The following is a 21,080-nucleotide window of genomic DNA, read 5'->3' on the forward strand; positions in this document are numbered from 1 at the left end:
CCACCGATCTCGCAACCCGCATATTCGGAATAACTCGCTACATAAGCAGATCCGAAACGCGTCCCGTTCGACGTGAATCGTACGGTTTTTTTTTTTTTTTTCACGTCCAACGAGGTGGTAATTACGGGATTCGAATGATCGCGATCGGGTTTGAATTCCGTTCTAGGATTTCTCGGTTTATGAGGATTCGGTTCGGACCACCGAGCTCTTCGGAAATGTTAATGCATTTTTTCTCCGGTATATATTAATGCGCGCTAACCCGTCAGATCGACGATAAGAAAAATTGAATGGAAAAGGAGCGGTTGTAGAAAAAAAAATGGTGGTACGTTTCGTTTAATTTACGCCGGCCGTCCGCCTTTTTTTTAATTATTTTTCTCTTTCGTAGTACGCCGCGAACATAATACGCGTCGTGAAGCCTTTGAATAATACGTATGCATATAATGTACACTCGAGTTGTTATACAAAGGGAATTATATAACTTACCCGAGTATTGTGAGCGTGGCATAAATTAGCAGGAAGATACCTCATATCCAAGGAATGTATAATTAATAAGAAGCGCTCTGTTGTACAATTCAAAATACGAGCCAACTTTTAACTTTACCTACGCGATCGCTTCGATGTATAGACGACGCGACGGCCGCAACGCCGAGATTCGTACAGCCGTACGGTTATAAAACCGACGTGTTAACGGCAAATTTCATTTCAGGTGAAAATTTTTCGGTACACAAAAACTCGTTTACTTGTAAAACGTTGCTGAATTATTTACGTCGGACCACCTCCTCCCCCCCCCCCCCCCCATCGTCCTCTACAATCATTTCTTATTCTCTCTCTCTCCCCCGCTTTATTTTTCATCAAAAGTACAGCGTAACTATACTTCATTCTTTCGATCTAGATTATTTTTATTTATCTTCAAAACGTACGTTAAAATCACTGGGAATAAGACAAATATGAGAACGTAGTCTACGCGTATTGTAATCGGAACAGATAAATCTAAAGAGTGGTTCTCACGTATCTTTACCCAGTCGACAAATTTTTTTTTACCCCGTTGAACTACGATCAACTCCTTTCGCAATAAATTCGACTGATTCACTCCACCAAGCCGTATGTCCTGGCAGAGTTTTCGAGCTAAAGGATTAAAATGGGCGGTTTCACGTGATGTCCGAGGTAATTAATAAAGTACATCTCTCCCCCCCCCCACCCCACCCTCCTTTTCTATGTACATATTTATCACATTTATATTTCTTTTTTTTTTTCTTTCGTTACAGTGACATTTATGGCCGACGAGCAATGTGCCCGCACCGAAGTATATATACCTGACCTAACTTAATTAACGCAACGACGCGAAGCCGACCGCGGTTTTGCGGCTACATTCCCGCTTGTGTATATGTTGCCGAAGGTGTGCCTTTATATAACCGTGTATATGGACAGAAATTAACGGATACAACTATGCCAGGGTACCACCTAGTCCGCAATATTATCTGGTCCGCTCTTCGTAAACATCGGGACTCGCAATGGCCGACGGTACACAGGACACCGCAACCTGCGCTAAACTTCGCGCTACACAATTATTGCTAAGTAGAAAACACGTAGCTGAATCATCCAGCGTAATTGTGATTAATAACTACGCTGCGAAGTTGGAATCGAATTGTCACGCTATACTTCGTCGAACTTTTCGTTGCGAATGAGAATTTTTCGCTCGTGACTCGACGAAGCAGGGCGTCGATCGCTTCTTTCTCCCGGATGGCTGACGAGTCCGGATCGAGGCAAAGGTGAATTATTATGCAACGAGGAGGAGATGAAGAAGAAGAAGAAGAGCGCTAGGAGTCCGTGGGGTAGAAAGAGTATAGAGTTGGCGTTGGTTCAGCGACTGCAGAAGCCGCAAAATGTGAAAAGCCGGAACATTACCCGTCCGGCAAAGCACATAACTGCCTGATTAAAAGTAACGACCTTTGGTATAAACAAAATTTATGGGCAATGGGCGTTGGGCGCCCGCGCCCGTCCCGCCGTTACCCCGCGGGTTTGTCGCTAAAAGTAAGCTTTCTTCGGACGTTGTCGAGCAACGCGAGTGTTACATCTTCTGTTCCTATACCCATACACATCCTGTCCACGCAATACGTCGGTTATACGGCCGGTGCGGAATGTCGCCGCGCGGTAAGCAGCCACCCAACGGCTAATCTCGCTCACCCCATCGTCGCTGTACAACTGTCGTTCGACGAGGTGTCAATGGCAATTGCTTTTACGAGATACTTATTAATTGTTACGACGGTTTTACGTCACCGTAAAAGTGCAACAGCTACGCGTAACCGTCGACGGGACTCCCTATCCCACGGCGATCGCGAGGTTGCGAAGGAAAGAGAGGGCGAGGGCGGACGGAGTGCCGATGGATTATTATTGTCCCAACGGCTTTGGGTCCGGCGACACCGGCGGGGGAGGATAGCGGCGTGCCAAAAAAGGCACAGGATACCGAAACGCGAAGAGGGCTGCATACCGCCCAGGCGTGGGCGAGGGAAGAATGCCGTGCGATAACGAGGTGAATATTTAGTTGATTTATTCCGATTAAGACGTTGCACTAGATACTTGAAATTGAGAGATTTTGCAAATGCAAATTTAGCGTATCGTTTTTCACGGTAATTCGACGGGACGCGTCACGCGGGGGATTGAACGAGGCGACGTGACAGCATAACGTATATATAATATATTTGTCGAAAAAAAAAATCGTAATTACGTAGTCGATTGCGTAGAGTCCGTGCGGTTGTAGTTACCGTATATACCTACCAACGTGTACAACGGGGGATACGAGAGTTTTCGGATAATTGAACGTTGACGTATAATATTCTATTTACCTTAAAGCGCAGTTATGCAAAGTGCAGAACGGCGGCTCCGAGGGCGAAAGAGCGACGGGGGGGTCGATAGGAGGTCTCTCCCCCCGAAAGCGAGCCGGGGGTAGGATAGGAGGAGCGGTAGAAACGAGTCGGAAGTGTGGGTGGCAATTTATACGATCCGGAGACTGAGGTTGGCTTTGGATAACGGGCGCGGAACGGCGACGGTAATGCGCCGCGCAAGTAAAAGAGAGTTTTTCTTTTCCCTCGACTGCGCCCGGAGGTTTTCCATCCCTTCCCGCTGCACTCCCCCCTCGCCTCCCGCTCGCCCCCTCGCCTCCCCCTCGTACCCCCGGGCGACTTCAACCCCCTCCGACGACCCACTCCAGCTTCCCACTCGGCGGGCTTATCTCCCCACTAAATCCCGCGATTTTAATACGCGTTTTCTTGGCAATTTCCGCGCTACACATTCCTCCGCTCCTCTCTCCTTATGTATATATAACTCCCGCACCTCGCCCGGCTTCGGTCCTGTCCTCCGCGTCCTCGGAACTCGGCAGCCGCACGCCGCCGGGGCTCCCCTTTTTAAATGGACTTTATTTTTACGTCCCTATTTAAAGCAATTTCTGATTTCCCCTTAATTCATTGCCCGACCGTTACGTACAGCCGCGTAATGCCTCCGAAGAAATCACACTCACTTTTCATTAGACTCGGCCGACTCCCGTACACCCCCGTGACTCGAATAAATTATAAAATCACGTAGCGCGAGCTACGTACACGAGCCGCTATACGTAATAACCGAAGAAATATAACGATCAAATTCTCTCCCCCCCCCCGAACTTTTCCTCAGACGATCTATTTTTCCGTGAAATAAAAAGTATCGTTATACGCGACCAGCGAATTTATCGATGAATCTCCATTTCACGCTGTCGCACCTGTTTATCTATTTATTTATTTATTGTTATTTTTGTGGTCGCCGGTAAAGCGCGAGCGCTCTTTCAACGGGATTATGAAGTTCTAGGGTGTACCTAATACAGACGACAGCTATATTCTTCTACCGGTGGCAGGGGTTGGTACGTGTAACGCGGGGACACAATAATCGACCATAAACAAGAGGGATAATAAACCGGTAGCCGGGGCGCGGGTGAGGCTGCTGCGCAAACTTTCTTCCTCGGGAAATTGAGTCGGATTTGAGTTATTGAATGGCGTCCATCCCTCGCGTTCCACGCTCCCGAACCCGCCGATCGTATACCGCCCGGCTTTTTCCCTCCCGCCGCTCCGCTACGGACTTCGCTCCGGATGAAAACTACATATTCCTTCGCCGACTCTCTTGCCATTGCGGTGGTCACCCTCATCCTCCGCCAGACTTCAAACTCTCCTCCCGCGTATAGGTTCGGTCCGTTGCCACGCCGGGCTTGGAAATGTGCGAGGGAACAAAAAAAAAAAAAGAAAACAACTTGTAAATAAAAAGGAGTAACGCGACGCTAGTGTCATTTTAGGGGAGTCCTGCAGGCGCCACGCCACGCCACCCCCCGCGGCAGCGTCAATCTAGACGGTGGCTATACCGAAAATCGATCGTTTGTTTTGCTGTCTTTTTTAGATTTTTCCCGAGGGAGCTATTACGCTTGGGCAATAATTTTTCAAATTTACATCCGTCCCTATTGTCTCTCCGCGAGAATTGTCGTATTCGAAGGTAGAGCGGAATTATTTTTAATTGTACTTGAAGGAAATGTAGGTCGTACACGGGTTTCCTCGAGCGAATCGTCGCTCCGAGTTACGCATGTGTTACGAACGTCCGTTTCTGAGTGGTACAAATAGCCCCGTCTATGATAATGTGTATATTAAAGAAAAAAAAAAACGAATTTGTATAGGGCCAGATTTGCGTCCCTTTTAGCTATAAATTGACTAGGTGAAACGACGTTCTTGTAATTCTCCTAATCTCTACATTCGTCCCTCGTACATATGTATGTATACAATCGTATACCCGGCAATCATACTATTTCATGACACATTTTTGAGTCCCTCACCCTCCTGATGGGGTACCGGTCCTGTCCTCAATAAATTCGCCCCAGGAACGCAATTACTTAGACAGGTTATAATGGCCAGTATAAGCGAAGATTAAAAGAGGGAGATCTTTTCATAAAAACTTTAAAATTTACCTCCGCGAGTATATTTCAACCATCGTAATTCACATGGGGCTACAACAGCAGTTCAGGTAAGCAACGGGACGATAAAAATGATTTTCGTCTACCAAGGACCGCTCAAACTCTGTATACTCACTTATAAAGCGGGACTGGCTCGTTCGTATATTTCCTTCCTTCTTTCTTTCTTTCTTTCTTTCTTTCTCTCGATCTTCAAGGGTGGTCTCTGTCCTCGTACGTCATTTCGAACGCGAGCTTTTCGCCCCGTGCACGCTCGCCCCTCCCCCTTTATATATATATATGTATATACGTATATTTGTTTTTTTTGTTTTTTTTCTAGTCATTTTTCTCGAGGAGTCGAGAAGGTCACGATTACCTGGGATAGGTAGCAGCCATGCAGTCGGCGGCGGGACGTTCTTTTCCAGCGGGATACTATACGTCAGCGGCGGTCGTTCGTCACCGGTTAGAAAAAGGGCGCCGCTTCGCTCGACGCGTCTTAATCTGGATGTTCCCATCCGCCGAACTAACTGATCTCACCTCGTACAGCGACCATCTTGACTTTCGTCCTTTGTCTCTCTTTTTTCTCCCCTTTTCAGTTTCTCGGTTCTCTTTTTTTTTTGTTATTTTTTTCTTTCCTACATCGGCCGACAACTAGATCTCAGTCAGTTATTCTATCTACTTATTTCAGAGAAATCCCACGTTTCGATCCGGCAGTCGGAGGAATTAACGCAGCCGGAGACAAAGATCTTAACGACGACTCCTCCCTTTCGTCGCGAGACTTGTATAGGTGTTGGCCGAAGGCACTAAAACTACTCGTCAAGGTTGTATAACGACCGCCAGCTACTCCCGCGATCGGGACTGTCAGCTAAATTAGTTTAATTGTTCGAATTCCTACCTGCGCGACACGTTCATTCGAATTTTCTTCGAATTTAAAAGGCAATCTCGAATTCCCATGGGCGATTTTAAAGGCCTGCTAAGTAGCTGTGATCTTTCGGACAATAAATATCGTGGATATAAAATTAAAAAAAATAATTACCCTTCCATTCATTCGGTAGACCACAGAAGAACGGTCGAACCAGTCGTTATTGCAATCATTTAAATACATATATATATATTTTTTGTTCTCGGAAGGATCGCCATGTTGAAGAAAAAAAAGGAAAAGAAAAAGAAACTACCTATGCGATATACGCGACGGGGTGACGTATCCCCGTGCCTAAGTCATAGCTCGTGTGTGGGGTGTAACCACTTCATTACCATCTCGGTGACGATGGACTAAACAGTCGACGTTTTCGAGCGAGTTGAAACGCGTTACTTACATATGTATATCTATTATATCCCGTATCCTATAATATAATATATAACCTGAGAATTGTTTTATGCGTTCAACGGAGTGAGCGGGAAATATTTCGCGTGACAAAGGAGATTCGGTGTGTATATACCCTACCCTGGAGATTACCACTATCTGTTGTTGCTCTCGGCAGAGACCTTCCCACTTCCCAAGATTTACAAGATTTACGAAGCCAGTATAAACACCGAAGAGATTACGGGAGAGCTTGTTTTAAGTTTTAACGAGATCCCCTCAGCGCCGCGTCGGCGGCATTATCAAATAATTGAGAGGTGTAACTCACCGCTATCTGGGTCCTCGGCCCGGCGCGGGCGCTCCTCTTGACTTAGCTCGGTCGCCTCAATCCCATCCCCCCTCGGTTCTCTCCCGATTTTCTCTACCTTCCGTACAGAAATCATGGAGGTACGTCTCCGAACTCCGTTATACTGGAAAGAAAAATAGTCATTCGGTGTCCTCGGTCTCGAGTTTTTATTTCTTTGTATTTTTTTTCTCCTAGTGTCCCGCGAGGCCCGGAATCATACGAAAAATCGATTCGGAGAAATGGGTGGAAATCGAGTGAGACGTGTGTACTAGAAAATGTGCAAGTTAGCGAAATAGATTCTCCGATGTTACGGTCGGGTTCCTCCGATCGTCCGGTTCGCCGGGACTCCGACGTCTCGACTCCGGGATTTTTCAAACCCCCTCAGTAACGTCGACTGACTCCGCAGCCGAACGGTCAAAATAAACAGCTCCGTCGAAATGGCGGTCGTACGTCTTCGGGAAAGATTAAACAGTTAATAAGAATAAGAGTCTCGGCCGTTTCCCTCGCGCGCTCTCTCCGGGTACCGAGCGAGTAGCTTTCGCGAGGGGGGGGGGGGGGTCGAAGAGGGGGTTTTGCGGGGAGTCCCCCGGGTGGTTCGCGGGTGGTTCTCCGGGTGGTTGGAGGGAAATGGCGGCCATCTTTCCCGCGAGCTCCTCTCGCGAACCAATCGGCTCTCTCCTTGGGGCATTAAGGCGGCAACTACCGCTGAAGAATTGCCCGGTACCACGTTAGACACATTTTTCTCGCTTTCCTTTATTCTCCGGTCGACCCGGACCCACCCGTAGCGACCTGGAGCGGATACCGAGCGACCCCGGCGTCGCGACGCTCCGAGGTCTTCTCTCCTCTCTCTTCGCTCTCTTCGCTCTCTTCGCTCTTCTTTCACCGATCCTCTCTCCGCGGAGAATCTAGAAAGGTCCTTTCTCCGGGAGTTCCGACCATCTCCGCCCTCCGAAAAACCTTCTCTCCTCAGTCTCCTCGGATCTCTTATTTCTTTTCTTTGTTCGCCAGACAACCACCCCTACGACGTATAATAGTGTTCATCCTTGAAGTGGGCTTCATCGAGCGGCAGGTGGCTGACCTTAATAACGCGCCGCATCGCGCACCGTAACCAACCCCCGAAAAACGTATCGCTTCTCGTTTCACGTATACATACACCACCCGTGTATACATATATATATATGTATGTATACGTACGTAGAGACGTACAATAATGGCTTCGACTTTAGATGGATCTTGAGATTTACGCGGGCAGAAATTCTCCTACCGCGTCGGGAAGGGAGAGGGTTCGGTTTCTAACGCTGTGGGAAACTTCGCTCTTGCGCTCCACCGATATAACGCGGTTCTTATACCTTTACATCATTCTCAACGCCATTCATATAGCAGCCAGCTACCCTACATAGGTATGCATAAGTGCTACACGCGGAGATACGGATCATTCGTACAAAGCAACGCACACTTCAAAATAGCTTCTATTATTTATTTATACCCCATTTCTATGCGAGTAGATAATATAATACCTACTTATGTGTAACTCAACGATCATCAGGTACTCTCTCTACCCGTATACATTCGTTACGGTTTATAAGTGTATATTCACGATGAGGTAATAACCGACTATATGAACTCCACCGTTACGAAATTAAGTGTCACTTACGATCTTCGTAGTTATAAATAATAGACGTAAGTCATGAAATTTTTTAGGGGAAGAGAAACCATTTTGTTCTTCGATATTACTGAAAGGTGCAGCTGAATTAAATAAGAAAAAAACACACAGGTAGCGAATTCACATCCGTTAATTATTAAAAAATTTTCCATAACGGCAACATCTATTCTCTTTTTTGTTGTTGTTTTTTTTTTTTTTTCAGCAGTCGATCACTCGCAAAGAGTCGGTGGTTTTTCTCCGTTATATTTTTCGTTTAAATTCAAGTAGCAATGCGAAAGCCCGTTCGTTCTCTATGCTCGAGCGAAAGGTGGGTGGGTTACATTGAGAGAGAACTGGAACCGCCGATGTAGGTACTGCCAAACGACTACCGTGTCTCATTCAATGATATTTCAATGTGGCGGCTTTATTCGTTTTATGGGTTGTTAGGTTCGTTCCCGTCGATATTTCCAATTCATGAACGGCCGCGAAGCTCGTTGCGTCGATGCTTATTCGACCTGGAGGACCTTCGAAGTGAGGACGACTTCGCTTATACTCGTCGCGTAGAACCCGTAGGAGGTACCGTAAAATGACAATAATAGTTTCGCATTATTTTTGTCCTGAAAATTCTGCAGAAAAAATAAAAAAATTTTCAAAATTATTTACGCGACAAATAGATCACAAGCGACGATTCGACGATCGCGGGCATTCACTAAGAAAATGCTAAACAGTAGTCTTCTCAAAGTGCGTAATTGTTCTTCCTACTTTTACGTACTTTTTCCCTCGGAGCGCACTAACAGGGTCTGACGTAATTTCCCATTTAATTTTTTCACTCTCGAGTTCATCGTCCCCTCGGGAAGTTTCGATCAGCGATAGGGGCCGCTGCAGTGTACATCCTACACATCGCGGCTCGCGGGGTGGTAAAAAAAAAAACTTTTAATCTCGAAGACGCATCTTTAATTAAGAACTTGTTTAATTTGCAACAACCGTCGAGCGTTCCACTGCGAGTAGGGCGCGGATGCGAGTGCCGCTGTTCACATTCAAAAATTGGAAACGAAAAGAAGGAAAAATTTGGAAGACCCGTCGGTCACTCGCTGCCTCCGTATAATCTGCGGCACAGTCGGTTAAAACGCATAAAGGACCTGTCAAAATCATACCACAGGGTGTTGTTTCCGTTTCATTCTCCGGGGGTGGGGGGGGGGACTCCCCCAGCCCTGAATCAAGTTTACGGCTGGCAGCCGTTCGGTCGTTCGTTCGTTCGCCCGTGCCAAGCGTTGTACGGTTCCTACACCCGCCGAGGACCGGGACGAAGACGAAGTCGTCAAAGTCTTTTACGAGCGCGTAACGGGATTTAAAGTGACGATGATGCAACCTCAAGGTGCTCACTTTATCCTTCATGGCCTCGTAAATGTAACTGATGACATTGTCGGATACGTTTGACTGCGCTGGCCCGCGCTTGTCCGTTTGTTGTCTTATAAGCCGCGCCGACTTCCATCCTTTTCACCCTTAGACGGCGTCGCACCCTCTACCACGCGTTCGACCTTGTTCCACCGGAACGGCGGTTGTGCAGGGTGTTATTCTGACGTAGCTGACACCGGACGCCACTCAACGCGCTCATAAACGGTCAACGCTATTACCTACGCTACGTCTAGAGTCCCATTCAAAGCCGTCGCCTTTCCTCTGAGATCCTCGCTTCGCGGGGATACCCACTGAAAACGTTTTGACAAATTGAGGCGCTCACTTGAACCTCGCGTGGACCGGTCACGTGACCACCTTCAAATCTGTCATCCCCTACTTTTGGTAGACAGATCGAAGATTGACGAAATCAGTTGAATTGGTCTTGACCTTCTTCGAAATAAGATAAAATATGTTTCACAATCGGTGCTATCGACAATTTTTCTCCATTTTTTTTGATGCGTTAGATTTCAGCGCGGATTAATGATACGGGCTTTTGTATTAGGAAATTGAATAACTCTGATGACTTGTGGAGCTTGAAATGCCGCAATGTGCACAACACCGGTAATTTAGCGGACGATGAATAATGCATGTGCACATAATAAAATATAGCCTTTGTCGCTCGGTTAAATTAAGCTCAAAATTCGAAACACGTTTAATTTTGGTACAGGAGTATGCATTGTAATTTGTCGCAACGATTACGCGGATATACAGTAGCTACGATTCGCTATAGCTTTTGCACTCTACGAATCAATACCCTATCTATCGAAATTTCACATGCGACGGATAATCTTTACCGATCTTTCCCGTTTCGAAAAATCGCAATTCTAATAACCACGCCGCCGAGCCCTACTAAATCATCCTTTCATCCATCCAATTTCATATTTTGGGAAGTGTAAATGATCAAGTCCACGAATATGGTGGAACGCAATCGTCGCACAACTTAATGCCGAGTACACATCACTCCATTTTATTCGCTACTCCGCGCTTCGATTTCAACACATTGCAGCGATCGCGCCCTCCACTAAAGATTCTCATTACAAAAACCATTCCCGCTGGCTTCGGGACTCCTCTTTCTTATCTCTCATGAAAATGAAGACGCCAATAATTTTTCTCGACAGTTCCAAGCTCTCGTTATCCGAGGTTTTTGGGTCACCGATAAGAAGCACTGAACGAAGAAAGGATTCCTTATGTCGTACCGAATTAACCATCGTAGCGGGTGTACAACACGACCAAGTGCCGAGAAAGGAATGCAATCGTAGCGTTCGGAGCATTCGAAGCGACCAGACAAAATGCGGATAAGCAACCATGGATAGAAAATGAAAGCCAACTGCATCAATGGCAATCATTGTTTGTATTCCAAGTACATTGAACATACGTTGCGTACATCGGTCGAAGGCCATAGTATATCCTCTAGATAACGGGTCGGATTAATTCGTACAATAAATCGCGAAGAGATCGACCGAATACCTGGTCTTGAAATTAAGTCAACCGTGTGAAAATGTTCTTATCGTGATGCTTGGATGGCTCGTTTAATAACCCACGTCCGGCGGAGTGATGTATTTTAGTAGGGAGCAAATAGAGATACGACGATGATATTTTGCGCGGATATGAACTCGTGATTTAACAGATTGCTCGGTACATCAAAATCGCTCGTCTCTTCTGAATTCTTACGCTGAATTATTCACACTTAATTCATTTTAACGGGAAAGTCAACGGAGTGTCTAACTTTTCCAGTTTCTCTTCTGCTCGCTGGTAGTTTTACTGCCTTCGGTAATGTTTACTTTGCTCTAGTTTTTGGAATCTGTATGCCCGGGACTTGCTCGTACGGCTAATATCGCTAGTTGTTGGAAAATTTAACTCGGTATACGTGGGGATAGCTCTGTACACGTATGTGAGCGCACGCGGATAATATCTTGCTACGCCGTTCGAGAAATTCCAAAAACCAATTCGAATCGATTCCAGTGTCTGTTCGGGTTGACAAAAATTGGATTGCTCGAATTCTCTGTCTCAGATTCCAGAAATTTTATGGCCTCGATGGTTTGGATGAAACAATTTTCGTAATATTCTTTTCAATTTGAGAAAACATCTCTAAACACGGAATCGCAACGTGGCGCCATCCCTTAAAAAATCCTCAACCTTTTGCAACGACTAGACAACTCCGCGCGTAGGTAGATTTACATTGATTAACCACAGTCGGAAAGGTGGTTCCGATTTTGCGGAAAAAAAAACAGATTTCACAAACAAATATAATTTTCTTCATTTCGCCTGAATCGCCTCAACTCTCTACGATGACATGATAATTGATAAAAGTGATAATTCATTTATAGAATTTATGATATCATATTGTTTAACCTGAATTCATCGACCTCCGGAAGGTATCGAGGTTCTTGCTTGAATTACGAGTCAACTAAAATAATGTCATGAGATTATAATTGGGAGTGATTAGAAGCAAATACGATTAAGGTCCGTGGATATGACACGGATTTTTTTCTGTACACGTACGTTCAAAGGTGGCAAAAATTTCACGTATCGCAGGTAGGAGTAGTGATCGATAGCTCCATCATCAAACGGTAACACATGTTAGAAGCGTGGCAAGCAGACGTATAGAATTTTGTCCCGTCGTATCCCTAAGCTGAGTTGCACGCGCAGGGGTTGAAAGACAGAACGAAATGAAATCGCTACGTGACAAGCATTGTCGAAAAAGTAATTCCGAACAATGATGCGCCATTAGCCGAAAAAAATCACATCTAGGTGAGTAGAAGGAGAATAAGAAAAAGAAAGGATACTCTGTTTCCAATATTACCCGAGAATATCCTAGATAAACAATCTGCAGTGAATTTCACGTGCGCTCGTCGCAATAGCACGTCGTGAGTGATTTTTTGTAACTTCCACATTCCTTATTGTGATCATGTGTGTTGTCCATGAAAATATTCCGTGTCAATTGCGCGAGTATCCGATTGATAACCTGAGGTGCGTGATTGAACGAGAGAAGAGCTTCATCTCCTCGAATGAAACAATGCATTTTTAGATCAAATCGAACTTGATAATTGTGTTCTCGAAGATGACAAAAGAAATTATCAGGGTGTCAGAGATTTTAGAGCCATGAGTTGAATATTTTTGAAAACATTCAAACAATTGTTTTCTTTCGGTATATCGTGACCTGGAAAACGAAAATCCGTCGCATGAATTATGCTGAGATGAAAACTGATCGAGATATCTCAGTTTATTTACTCACCAAAGTAATAAAATGGCGATAACTGCATTAATTTTATAGATAAAATCATTTGGGCTGCAGAATTGTATTCTTGAAATCAAAATTCACGAAGAGACGGGATCAGAAACGATAAAACACTTTTTGGGATCTTATCTCAAATTGTAAAAAATATCTAAGGCTATAGGCTGAGTGTTTTTTTGGAGCGAAATTTGAAGTATTCAGAAAAACAATCACAAAACGCTTTCCTTACATATATTTGCGTTACGAACACGCGAACGTGATTCAATTAATCTAGGAATGAATCCCATCAAAATATTCGCGATTTTTCACTTTTGACATAAATGACAGGCGATAACTCGATCAATTTGAGACATAAAATTATTGAAGCTACAAATTTGTACTACTGGAATCAGAATACATAGGAATACCGTATCAGAATCCGTTCGAAAACAGCTAGTGATTCTCGCGTTTTGAATGTCAAACTCTCATAATTATGCTCATTATGAATAGTGCCAGTATATCGTCTAGCGAAAACGACGGATACGTTATCGAAATCGAACTTGAACCAATGCTCATTAAGATCTCATTTTTTTTCAGACTTTTTACAAAGTGAACAGGAGAGCGGACTCGCTGAGAGGACCAGTACCAAGATGATAACATTGCGCTTGCTGTTGAAAATCTCTACATCTACAACAGAGAATGCATTTGGGGCCGCTAGTTTTCAATTCAGAAATTATTGACATTGACGTATATGAATAAGTTATTATGTCTCCAGGCTTGTAATGATTGCAATTACTAGGAAAATGCCATAATATCGGAAAAGCCATGAACATTCTGAGTAATATAAAAATGTGTGTAATTTGTTGATAACTATTTTAATGAAGCGATTGTTTGATGACTTCTATCTGCATGATTTATCAATAAATGGAAATTGATGCTCAAATTATTGACTTGATTCATATTAAAACTCCCGCACGTATCTCCCATTAATAACCCTTCATGAGCAAATAATCTTGAGATCAATCTTGAAGCGGCCTATAATGATGCATACGCATAATGAGGCATGTAAGATCTTCAGGGTTCGGTACAACTCCTCGGGTTTCCTGTTCTCCTAATACAAATACCTACTTTTCGGCAAACTTTCAATTTTCAGGGCCGGTATTCTAGAATTCTACATTATCGGTTCCGCTTTGTGTGAAAGGCTGAGTAAATGATTGAATGCACAAGCAGGCATTTAATTGGTCCTGCGAAGCGCCAGTTGCTCTCTCTATCATACGGAGATTGAATAGGAAGGATTGAAGGCATGCACATGATGAGGCACCAGGTCTCGGAATACCTCCTCGGGTTTTCTGTTCTCCTGATACGAATACCTACTTTTCGGCAAACTTTCAATTTTCGGGGCCGGTATTCTAGAAATCTACATTATCGGTTCCGCTTTGTGTGAAAGGCTGAGTAAATGATTAAACGCACAAGCAGGCATTCAATTGGTCCTGCAAAGCGCCAGTTGCTCTCTCTATCATACGGAGATTGAATAGGAAGGATTGAAGGCATGCACATGATGAGGCACCAGGTCTCGGAATACCTCCTCGGGTTTTCTGTTCTCCTGATACGAATACCTACTTTTCGGCAAACTTTCAATTTTCAGGGCCGGTATTCTAGAATTCTACATTATCGGTTCCGCTTTGTGTAGAAGGCTGAGTAAGAGATTGAATGCACAAGCAGGCATTTAATTGGTCCTGCAAAGCGCCAGTTGCTCTCTCTATCATACGGAGATTAAATAGGGAGGATTGAAGGCATGCACATGATGAGGCACCAGGTCTCGGAATACCTCCTCGGGTTTTCTGTTCTCCTGATACAAATACCTACTTTTCGGCAAACTTTCAATTTTCAGGGCCGGTATTCTAGAATTCTACATTATCGGTTCCGCTTTGTGTGAAAGGCTGAGTAAATGATTGAATGCACAAGCAGGCATTTAATTGGTCCTGCAAAGCGCCAGTTGCTCTCTGTATCATACGGAGATTAAATAGGAAGGATTGAAGGCATGCACATGATGAGGCACCAGGTCTCGGAATACCTCCTCGGGTTTTCTGTTCTCCTGATACGAATACCTACTTTTCGGCAAACTTTCAATTTTCAGGGCCGGTATTCTAGAATTCTACATTATCGGTTCCGCTTTGTGTAAAAGGCTGAGTGAGAGATTGAATGCACAAGCAGGCATTTAATTGGTCCTGCAAAGCGCCAGTTGCTCTCTGTATCATACGGAGATTAAATAGGAAGGATTGAAGGCATGCACATGATGAGGCACCAGGTCTCGGAATACCTCCTCGGGTTTTCTGTTCTCCTGATACGAATACCTACTTTTCGGCAAACTTTCAATTTTCAGGGCCGGTATTCTAGAATTCTACATTATCGGTTCCGCTTTGTGTGAAAGGATGATTGAATAATTAAATCCACAGGCAGGCATAGCGTGAGTCCTGCAAGTCACTACGGAATTTCTCGATCACGGCAAAGGAGTATGATCCGGCTCTTGATATTAACGAATTTGTCCATCTTGAATGCCCGTTCTCAAGGGCTTCACGACATTTCGTATGGTTCGGAAATTTTCTGATCATGGTATCAGGAGATTACAACAGACGAGAAATTGTTTCGAGTTTAAGTATGATGATAACTATGCATGTGATGACGTATGATATCATCAAATCATGAGGCATGAATGTAGCTAACAATGAATATTACCGATCGCGGCGTGCGGAGATGTGAATCATAATAATCAAACAATCGTGTAATTATAGTATCCAATGTTTATTGGTGAATCAACAGCCAGAAATACATATGTTCAAGGAAATCTTAATGATCAACGTGAATTAATTTTTACGGATAGATCGATAGTTCTTAATAATAAGTAACATATACATTCTTTGTCGATTTTCATTGAATTGATAATTCAATTGTTTTCAAGAAAAAAAATTCCATAAAAGTTCATAATTCGTTTATATATGTATTGTAACATATTTATACAAATTATTCATTTCACAAGATGTTGTGATTGGCACGTAGATGCACCGAGGATCGTGATGCTTAGCTGACGTTGGACAACACTACCGTGTGGACTGCCCGTTTGTCTTCTGGAAAAAAAAATGAAACAGCGGTAAGAATACATGCAGAAAGCTAATTTTCACAGCTAACAAATTGAGTTATCTCGTAGAATATGGTTCCTCATTGGAACTACTCGAGATATTCACGTTTCTGTGGTCGTCATGCATTCGAAAAGCGTCCAGCAATAGATTCTGAAAACTCTTTCACCTATAGCTGCAAAAACCGGTAAGCCTGTAGCCTTCGATTTTTCCTAATTTTTCACGAAAAATTCAAATCGTTCGTGAAGTTTGCTAAAACGCCGCTTCGCGCCCACGGCTATTCATATGCATATCCACTTGTTATTTGAACAATGTTGTAGTAACGTGCGTTACATCGAAAATAAATATCGGAAAAGCTGTTACCATGGTATGCGTGTAACATGCTACTATTATGTCCTCGTACGCGGACCATGCACAAGCTGACGAAATTTTATGAATTCAATACCGGATTCCGGATTCTCTTTCGTCCGGGTGGCTAGTAAATCGATTTTATGAGCCAGAAGTCGTGCGAAAAATTAAAATAATTACCAGATTGCGCCTGCGAATATACGTTAAACTTGGACCACAGCTTTCGCAAAACTTAGCAAGATATAATTCACGAGCTTCTCGAATTTAATCGTAAAACAATAATAACACTTACCCAAAGTTTAGATTTACAATTAGAGCCCTTAAGCCGACCGTTTGTTGGTCGCACCATCTGTGATTTTCCACGTGGACTTGTTAGCCAGTCTCACTCGGTTGGATGGTATTCGACTTCGAGCCGGTTTGAGCAGACGATGATACTGGAGCCGCTGAGAGGATGAGGATCGCCTTCTCATGCACCATTGCACCCGGTGGAGTTGAAAATTTCTTTACCAACCAGCAGAGGATAGATTTACGAGGAAATTAGAAGTGACAATTATTATTGTTATACTGGCATATAAGGAGGTAACAGATAATAAATTTGACCGTAAAACATTAAACTAGTGGCTCGCATTTTGTAGGGTTGGTTTAGTGCTGGGTCGCGTGCTACGTCGATCGTTAAAACGACCATAAACTGACGTAACCACCAACGGCAGACAACACAGCTAGACCGCTGCTCGAGCTTGCCCACAATTGCTCGGGGGGGTTTCCGCTAAAACTTCCCTTATCTTGATCAGAAAGAGTCGAAAATTACTCTGCAAACTCCCCCACTTTTTCTACGGTCAATTATGAACCTCAAAATGGTTCTCAACTTGGTAAAACCAATTAATTTCCGTTCGAAAAATGGTTTGTGGGATCTTCACACCCTTTTGTAGAACCGACTCATCAAGGGTGTCGATTCTTTAGGGATACGGAAAATCGAAGTTCCAGAATTCCTGAGAATTTGAATTCTGCGGATACCTCGAACGACAAGTACACGCTACGATATTACCATCAATGTAAGTCCGGAATCGTGAATCTAGTTTATAGTACGACCGATAGAGTGTATTAGTTTCTCAGTCCACTACCCTGTGGAATATGAACGAGGGATCTTGTTGGGCCTATTCGAGGTTTTTTTTTTATTTAGTTTTTCTCAGGAACTTTGATTTCAATTGAAAATGCTAAATTTCTCAAATTATTCCGACGAAGTTGCCAAAGATGAACTGAATCAAGTTTATGGAAATGAAACGATTCGAAATGAATCCCATAGCTAAAGACAGGACTATTTTATTGTCATACGAATGAGAACAGCATCTCAAGAACTGGAAACTCGGAAGATTTTTGACATTCATGTGAACAGGTGATGAGCGGATGAATATCTGGAGGAATATCCAGTGCGGAATCAAGAAAGATCGCTTCTCTCTTAGTATCTCTCTTCGATTAGCTGAATATAGATTTACCACTCTAGTCATGACCCCATCATTGACAAAAGAAGTTGGACGCAAATCGATCACCTTTTCGTGGCAATTAAAAAAAGTGTAAATTTTTCGAATCTTCGACTCACCATCCCTCAAAATTGTGAGGAAATCATTTAAATAAAATTAAAAAATTCACTTGATCGTCGTAGTATAACAATCCGAACCAATCATAGCAGTGTAATGGCCTCCGAGTGACTTTGAAAAGTTCCGCAGATCCCAACTAGATGGCAAAGTCATCGGCGGTCATAAATCCTTACGAACTTCCCGCCCATTGTATAGCGGGAGGCGGTCCTTCGGCGCTAAATGACGTCAGAGTACCCCTACCGCGCTCAAGTTATCCCCACTACCTCGACATTCGAATCCCTCCGTCCCTCCCGGCCCTCCTGGTCGGAGGAAACCAACTTTTCCTCCCACCCGTTCGGGCCCTCCCGGAGACCTGGAGGAGAGCCGCCGACGACCCTCCTACTATAATACCGAGATAAGTTCGCTGCCCACCATCTGCACGGCCATCTTCATGAATGCAAGCAGGCAGGTCTTCCGAGAAGACCGTTTCAAATGGTATTGAGGCTAATTTAAGTGCCGTTTAAGCGATATAGTGTTTGTTTATTGCTTGTTAAAGTGTTCTGGATTAAATATAAAATGTTGACAGACAGCGTCGCTAGACGGAGTGGCGCGCGGTCGACACACGAGATGACTTTCCTGACGTAGCTACGTCGACGCCGCTATACAACACGCTGTACGAATATCTTCGTGAAAAAGAAAGAAAAAAAGTACCGTCCAAACCTCGAGCCGAGTAACTCGACTGCCGTCGGCCTCGCGGCATCCGGCGGCAGTGCTCGACAGAAACCGAAATCAAAATAAAAATCCCTCCGCATTTATTGGTTTCGGATCCCCAAATCCGATTTGCGGTAACGATTCCGATTTATCGAACGACACGTATAGTAATTAATATATCACTTTTCGAAGACGGGAAAACCGTCGGCAGGATTTTCCGTCTCACAAGTTATACGAGCCGAATTTCACCTACACTTATACCATTTCTTCACGTAGCTGTAGGTCGAACATTCCTGGACTGCAGCGGCATCGGCAGCGTCTTTGCGCGAGATTATCACGGATGTGGTGACATTACGCGGAAGATCAAAAGCGTTTAATTTTAGTTCTGCACCACCTATTCATACGCGATACGTTTCAGATGACCCAAATCATCGCAATAACGCGTATATTAGTCCGTTGACAAATGTAGATTTCATAGGCATATTATAACAGCGATATTAAGCGGCGTGTACATCGCAACGGTGCAGCAATACGCGCTGTGTATATCGCGTACCCTACATCACCTATAAATGCAGGAAGCGCAAATTTAGCATAACTTGATCATCACCGATGTACTGCAAAGATCAGCGGATCTGAAGCGCGTGCACGGCGTCCCCGTTGCACTCGATCAATCAATCGTCACTCGGTATAATTTTAAATATTCGGACGAACGAACACATCCGTACAACTCGAATATCGCAATTCTAACCGACCTTCCAATACCCACTCATTGTAACAAAAACTTTGCGACATTACGCGCGAATTCTTTCGACAACCTTCGCTCTCGTTTCAGTTGTACCTAATTGACAAGGATATAATACAATAATTGGCAGCATTTTCAATCTTCAAAGCGCGGGCGTCATACCACCGCCGACGTAGCGAACTGATTTGTTATTAGTTTATTAAACTGCATACACGATATGGGTACACGTAGGAGGGAGACATTTATAATTTGAAACAACTGAGCTGGATATAAATAATTATGCGATCGTACGAATCCCTACCAGGGTCGTCCGGACCTTGAGAGTGTAATAAACTATAAGCGGAAAAATTGTTTCCAATTAAAATTCGACGGACGGATCTATTAGATCGACATTGTACGCGTGTACGTATAACACACGGACGCTCGCGGAAGCATCGCGTTCGATCAGCGATCGTAATCTGGAGTGAATCTGGCGTGACTACTAATTATTGTACGTACAGCCGCGATGTTGGTATACCGCGTATACGGCGGTGCTTCATTTCTATTTTACCTTCAACTATTCGGCGGCCATTACCACCGATATGCCCGCGGGGTACGTAATGAGGCTTATATTCGCGAAATTTGCCGCTGCAACGCGGTGGCCAACGGGGACAGCATCATATACGTAGGAACGCGTAATATCGTTCGAATATAAATTCGGATCACAATGGGCCCGGGCAAATTGTGTTTATAGGAAATAGTGAAATATATTTGTCCCACGGGAAATATAGACCTTCAAGTCTGCAGCAGCACCGGTTGGATTGCGCGCGTACGTCTGCGAAGATACCTTATACCCCTGCACCGCCCTAGGTACTAAAAAGATCAATACGCCATACCAGCGCGCCATTTCTACCGTATACATACATATATATATATACTCGTACATATACGTAACCATATACACACGTACGTATACTGCAGTTATGTGTACACCTTCGCACTCCACGGTATGCACCTCCGCGTATCAACGTGCATATATATATATATATACAGTAAATACCGTCTACACATAGAGCTCATATTATTTGCACTTCAAGTACATATACGTAGTACATATAGGTATATAATAAGTTGCACTTGGTTTATACATATATCTTCATAAGTGCAGGGGATATGTGCACCGCGTATATAAATGTGCATATATATACAATATACACGGTATATATATTGATTTATTTGCTTGCATGCGCGCTTGCAGCTAAACTCTGCAGCGGAATTTTCGTAACACTTTTTTCAACCCCTGTAACCGTACACAAGTATACGGGTGCGAAGTGAAAAAGAAAGGGAGAAAAAAAATTTTAGATTCGATCCAATTGAAAAAGCGCACGAGTCTAAATTTATGTACCATATCGTGCCTCCGGTATGTACGTACATGTAAAACACAACTCATCCGAATCGCGGTTTATGTTCTCTACGTATATGTATGCGACAATGAGAAAAAAAAATAAAAATATTTCGACTGCCGCTGCAGTAATATCCTCGCATGTGTACCAAGGTGCGTCGGGGGGTGTGCATATATATATATGTATTCTCACTTTTGTGCATCGTTAAATTTATCGTACGCTATAATACCATTCGGAGATGTTGTTAATATTGTACACTGTGTTCAAACACGATT

The 21,080-nt window shown here is 43.9% G+C and overlaps 1 protein-coding gene and 1 long non-coding RNA gene across 8 annotated transcripts in view; one reads left to right on the top strand and one right to left on the bottom strand.

Annotated features, from left to right (window-relative positions):
• Window positions 1-869: 869 nt before the first annotated feature.
• On the top strand, window positions 870-7,100 carry LOC125501429. Its single transcript, XR_007279007.1, has 3 exons — window positions 870-1,164; window positions 1,266-2,530; window positions 5,298-7,100. It is a non-coding gene; the product is annotated as an uncharacterized LOC125501429 (long non-coding RNA).
• Window positions 7,101-15,720: 8,620 nt separating this feature from the next.
• LOC105692460 overlaps window positions 15,721-21,080 on the bottom strand; it is a 196,977-nt gene continuing 191,617 nt past the window's right edge. For 5 of the 7 annotated variants that reach the window (XM_048657489.1, XM_048657494.1, XM_048657493.1 and 2 more), the window contains 2 exons: window positions 16,689-16,897; window positions 15,721-16,039 (listed from right to left, as the gene is read on the bottom strand). In XM_048657489.1, coding sequence (XP_048513446.1) covers window positions 16,717-16,897 — 181 coding nt within the window. In that variant the 3' untranslated portion in view covers window positions 15,721-16,039; window positions 16,689-16,716. The remainder of the gene's footprint in view (window positions 16,040-16,688; window positions 16,898-21,080) is intronic. The other 2 variants (XM_048657490.1, XM_048657495.1) reach the window with 2 other exon arrangements.

Source organism: Athalia rosae, chromosome 6 (assembly GCF_917208135.1).
Source record: "Athalia rosae chromosome 6, iyAthRosa1.1, whole genome shotgun sequence".
Classification (NCBI taxonomy): domain Eukaryota; kingdom Metazoa; phylum Arthropoda; class Insecta; order Hymenoptera; family Athaliidae; genus Athalia; species Athalia rosae.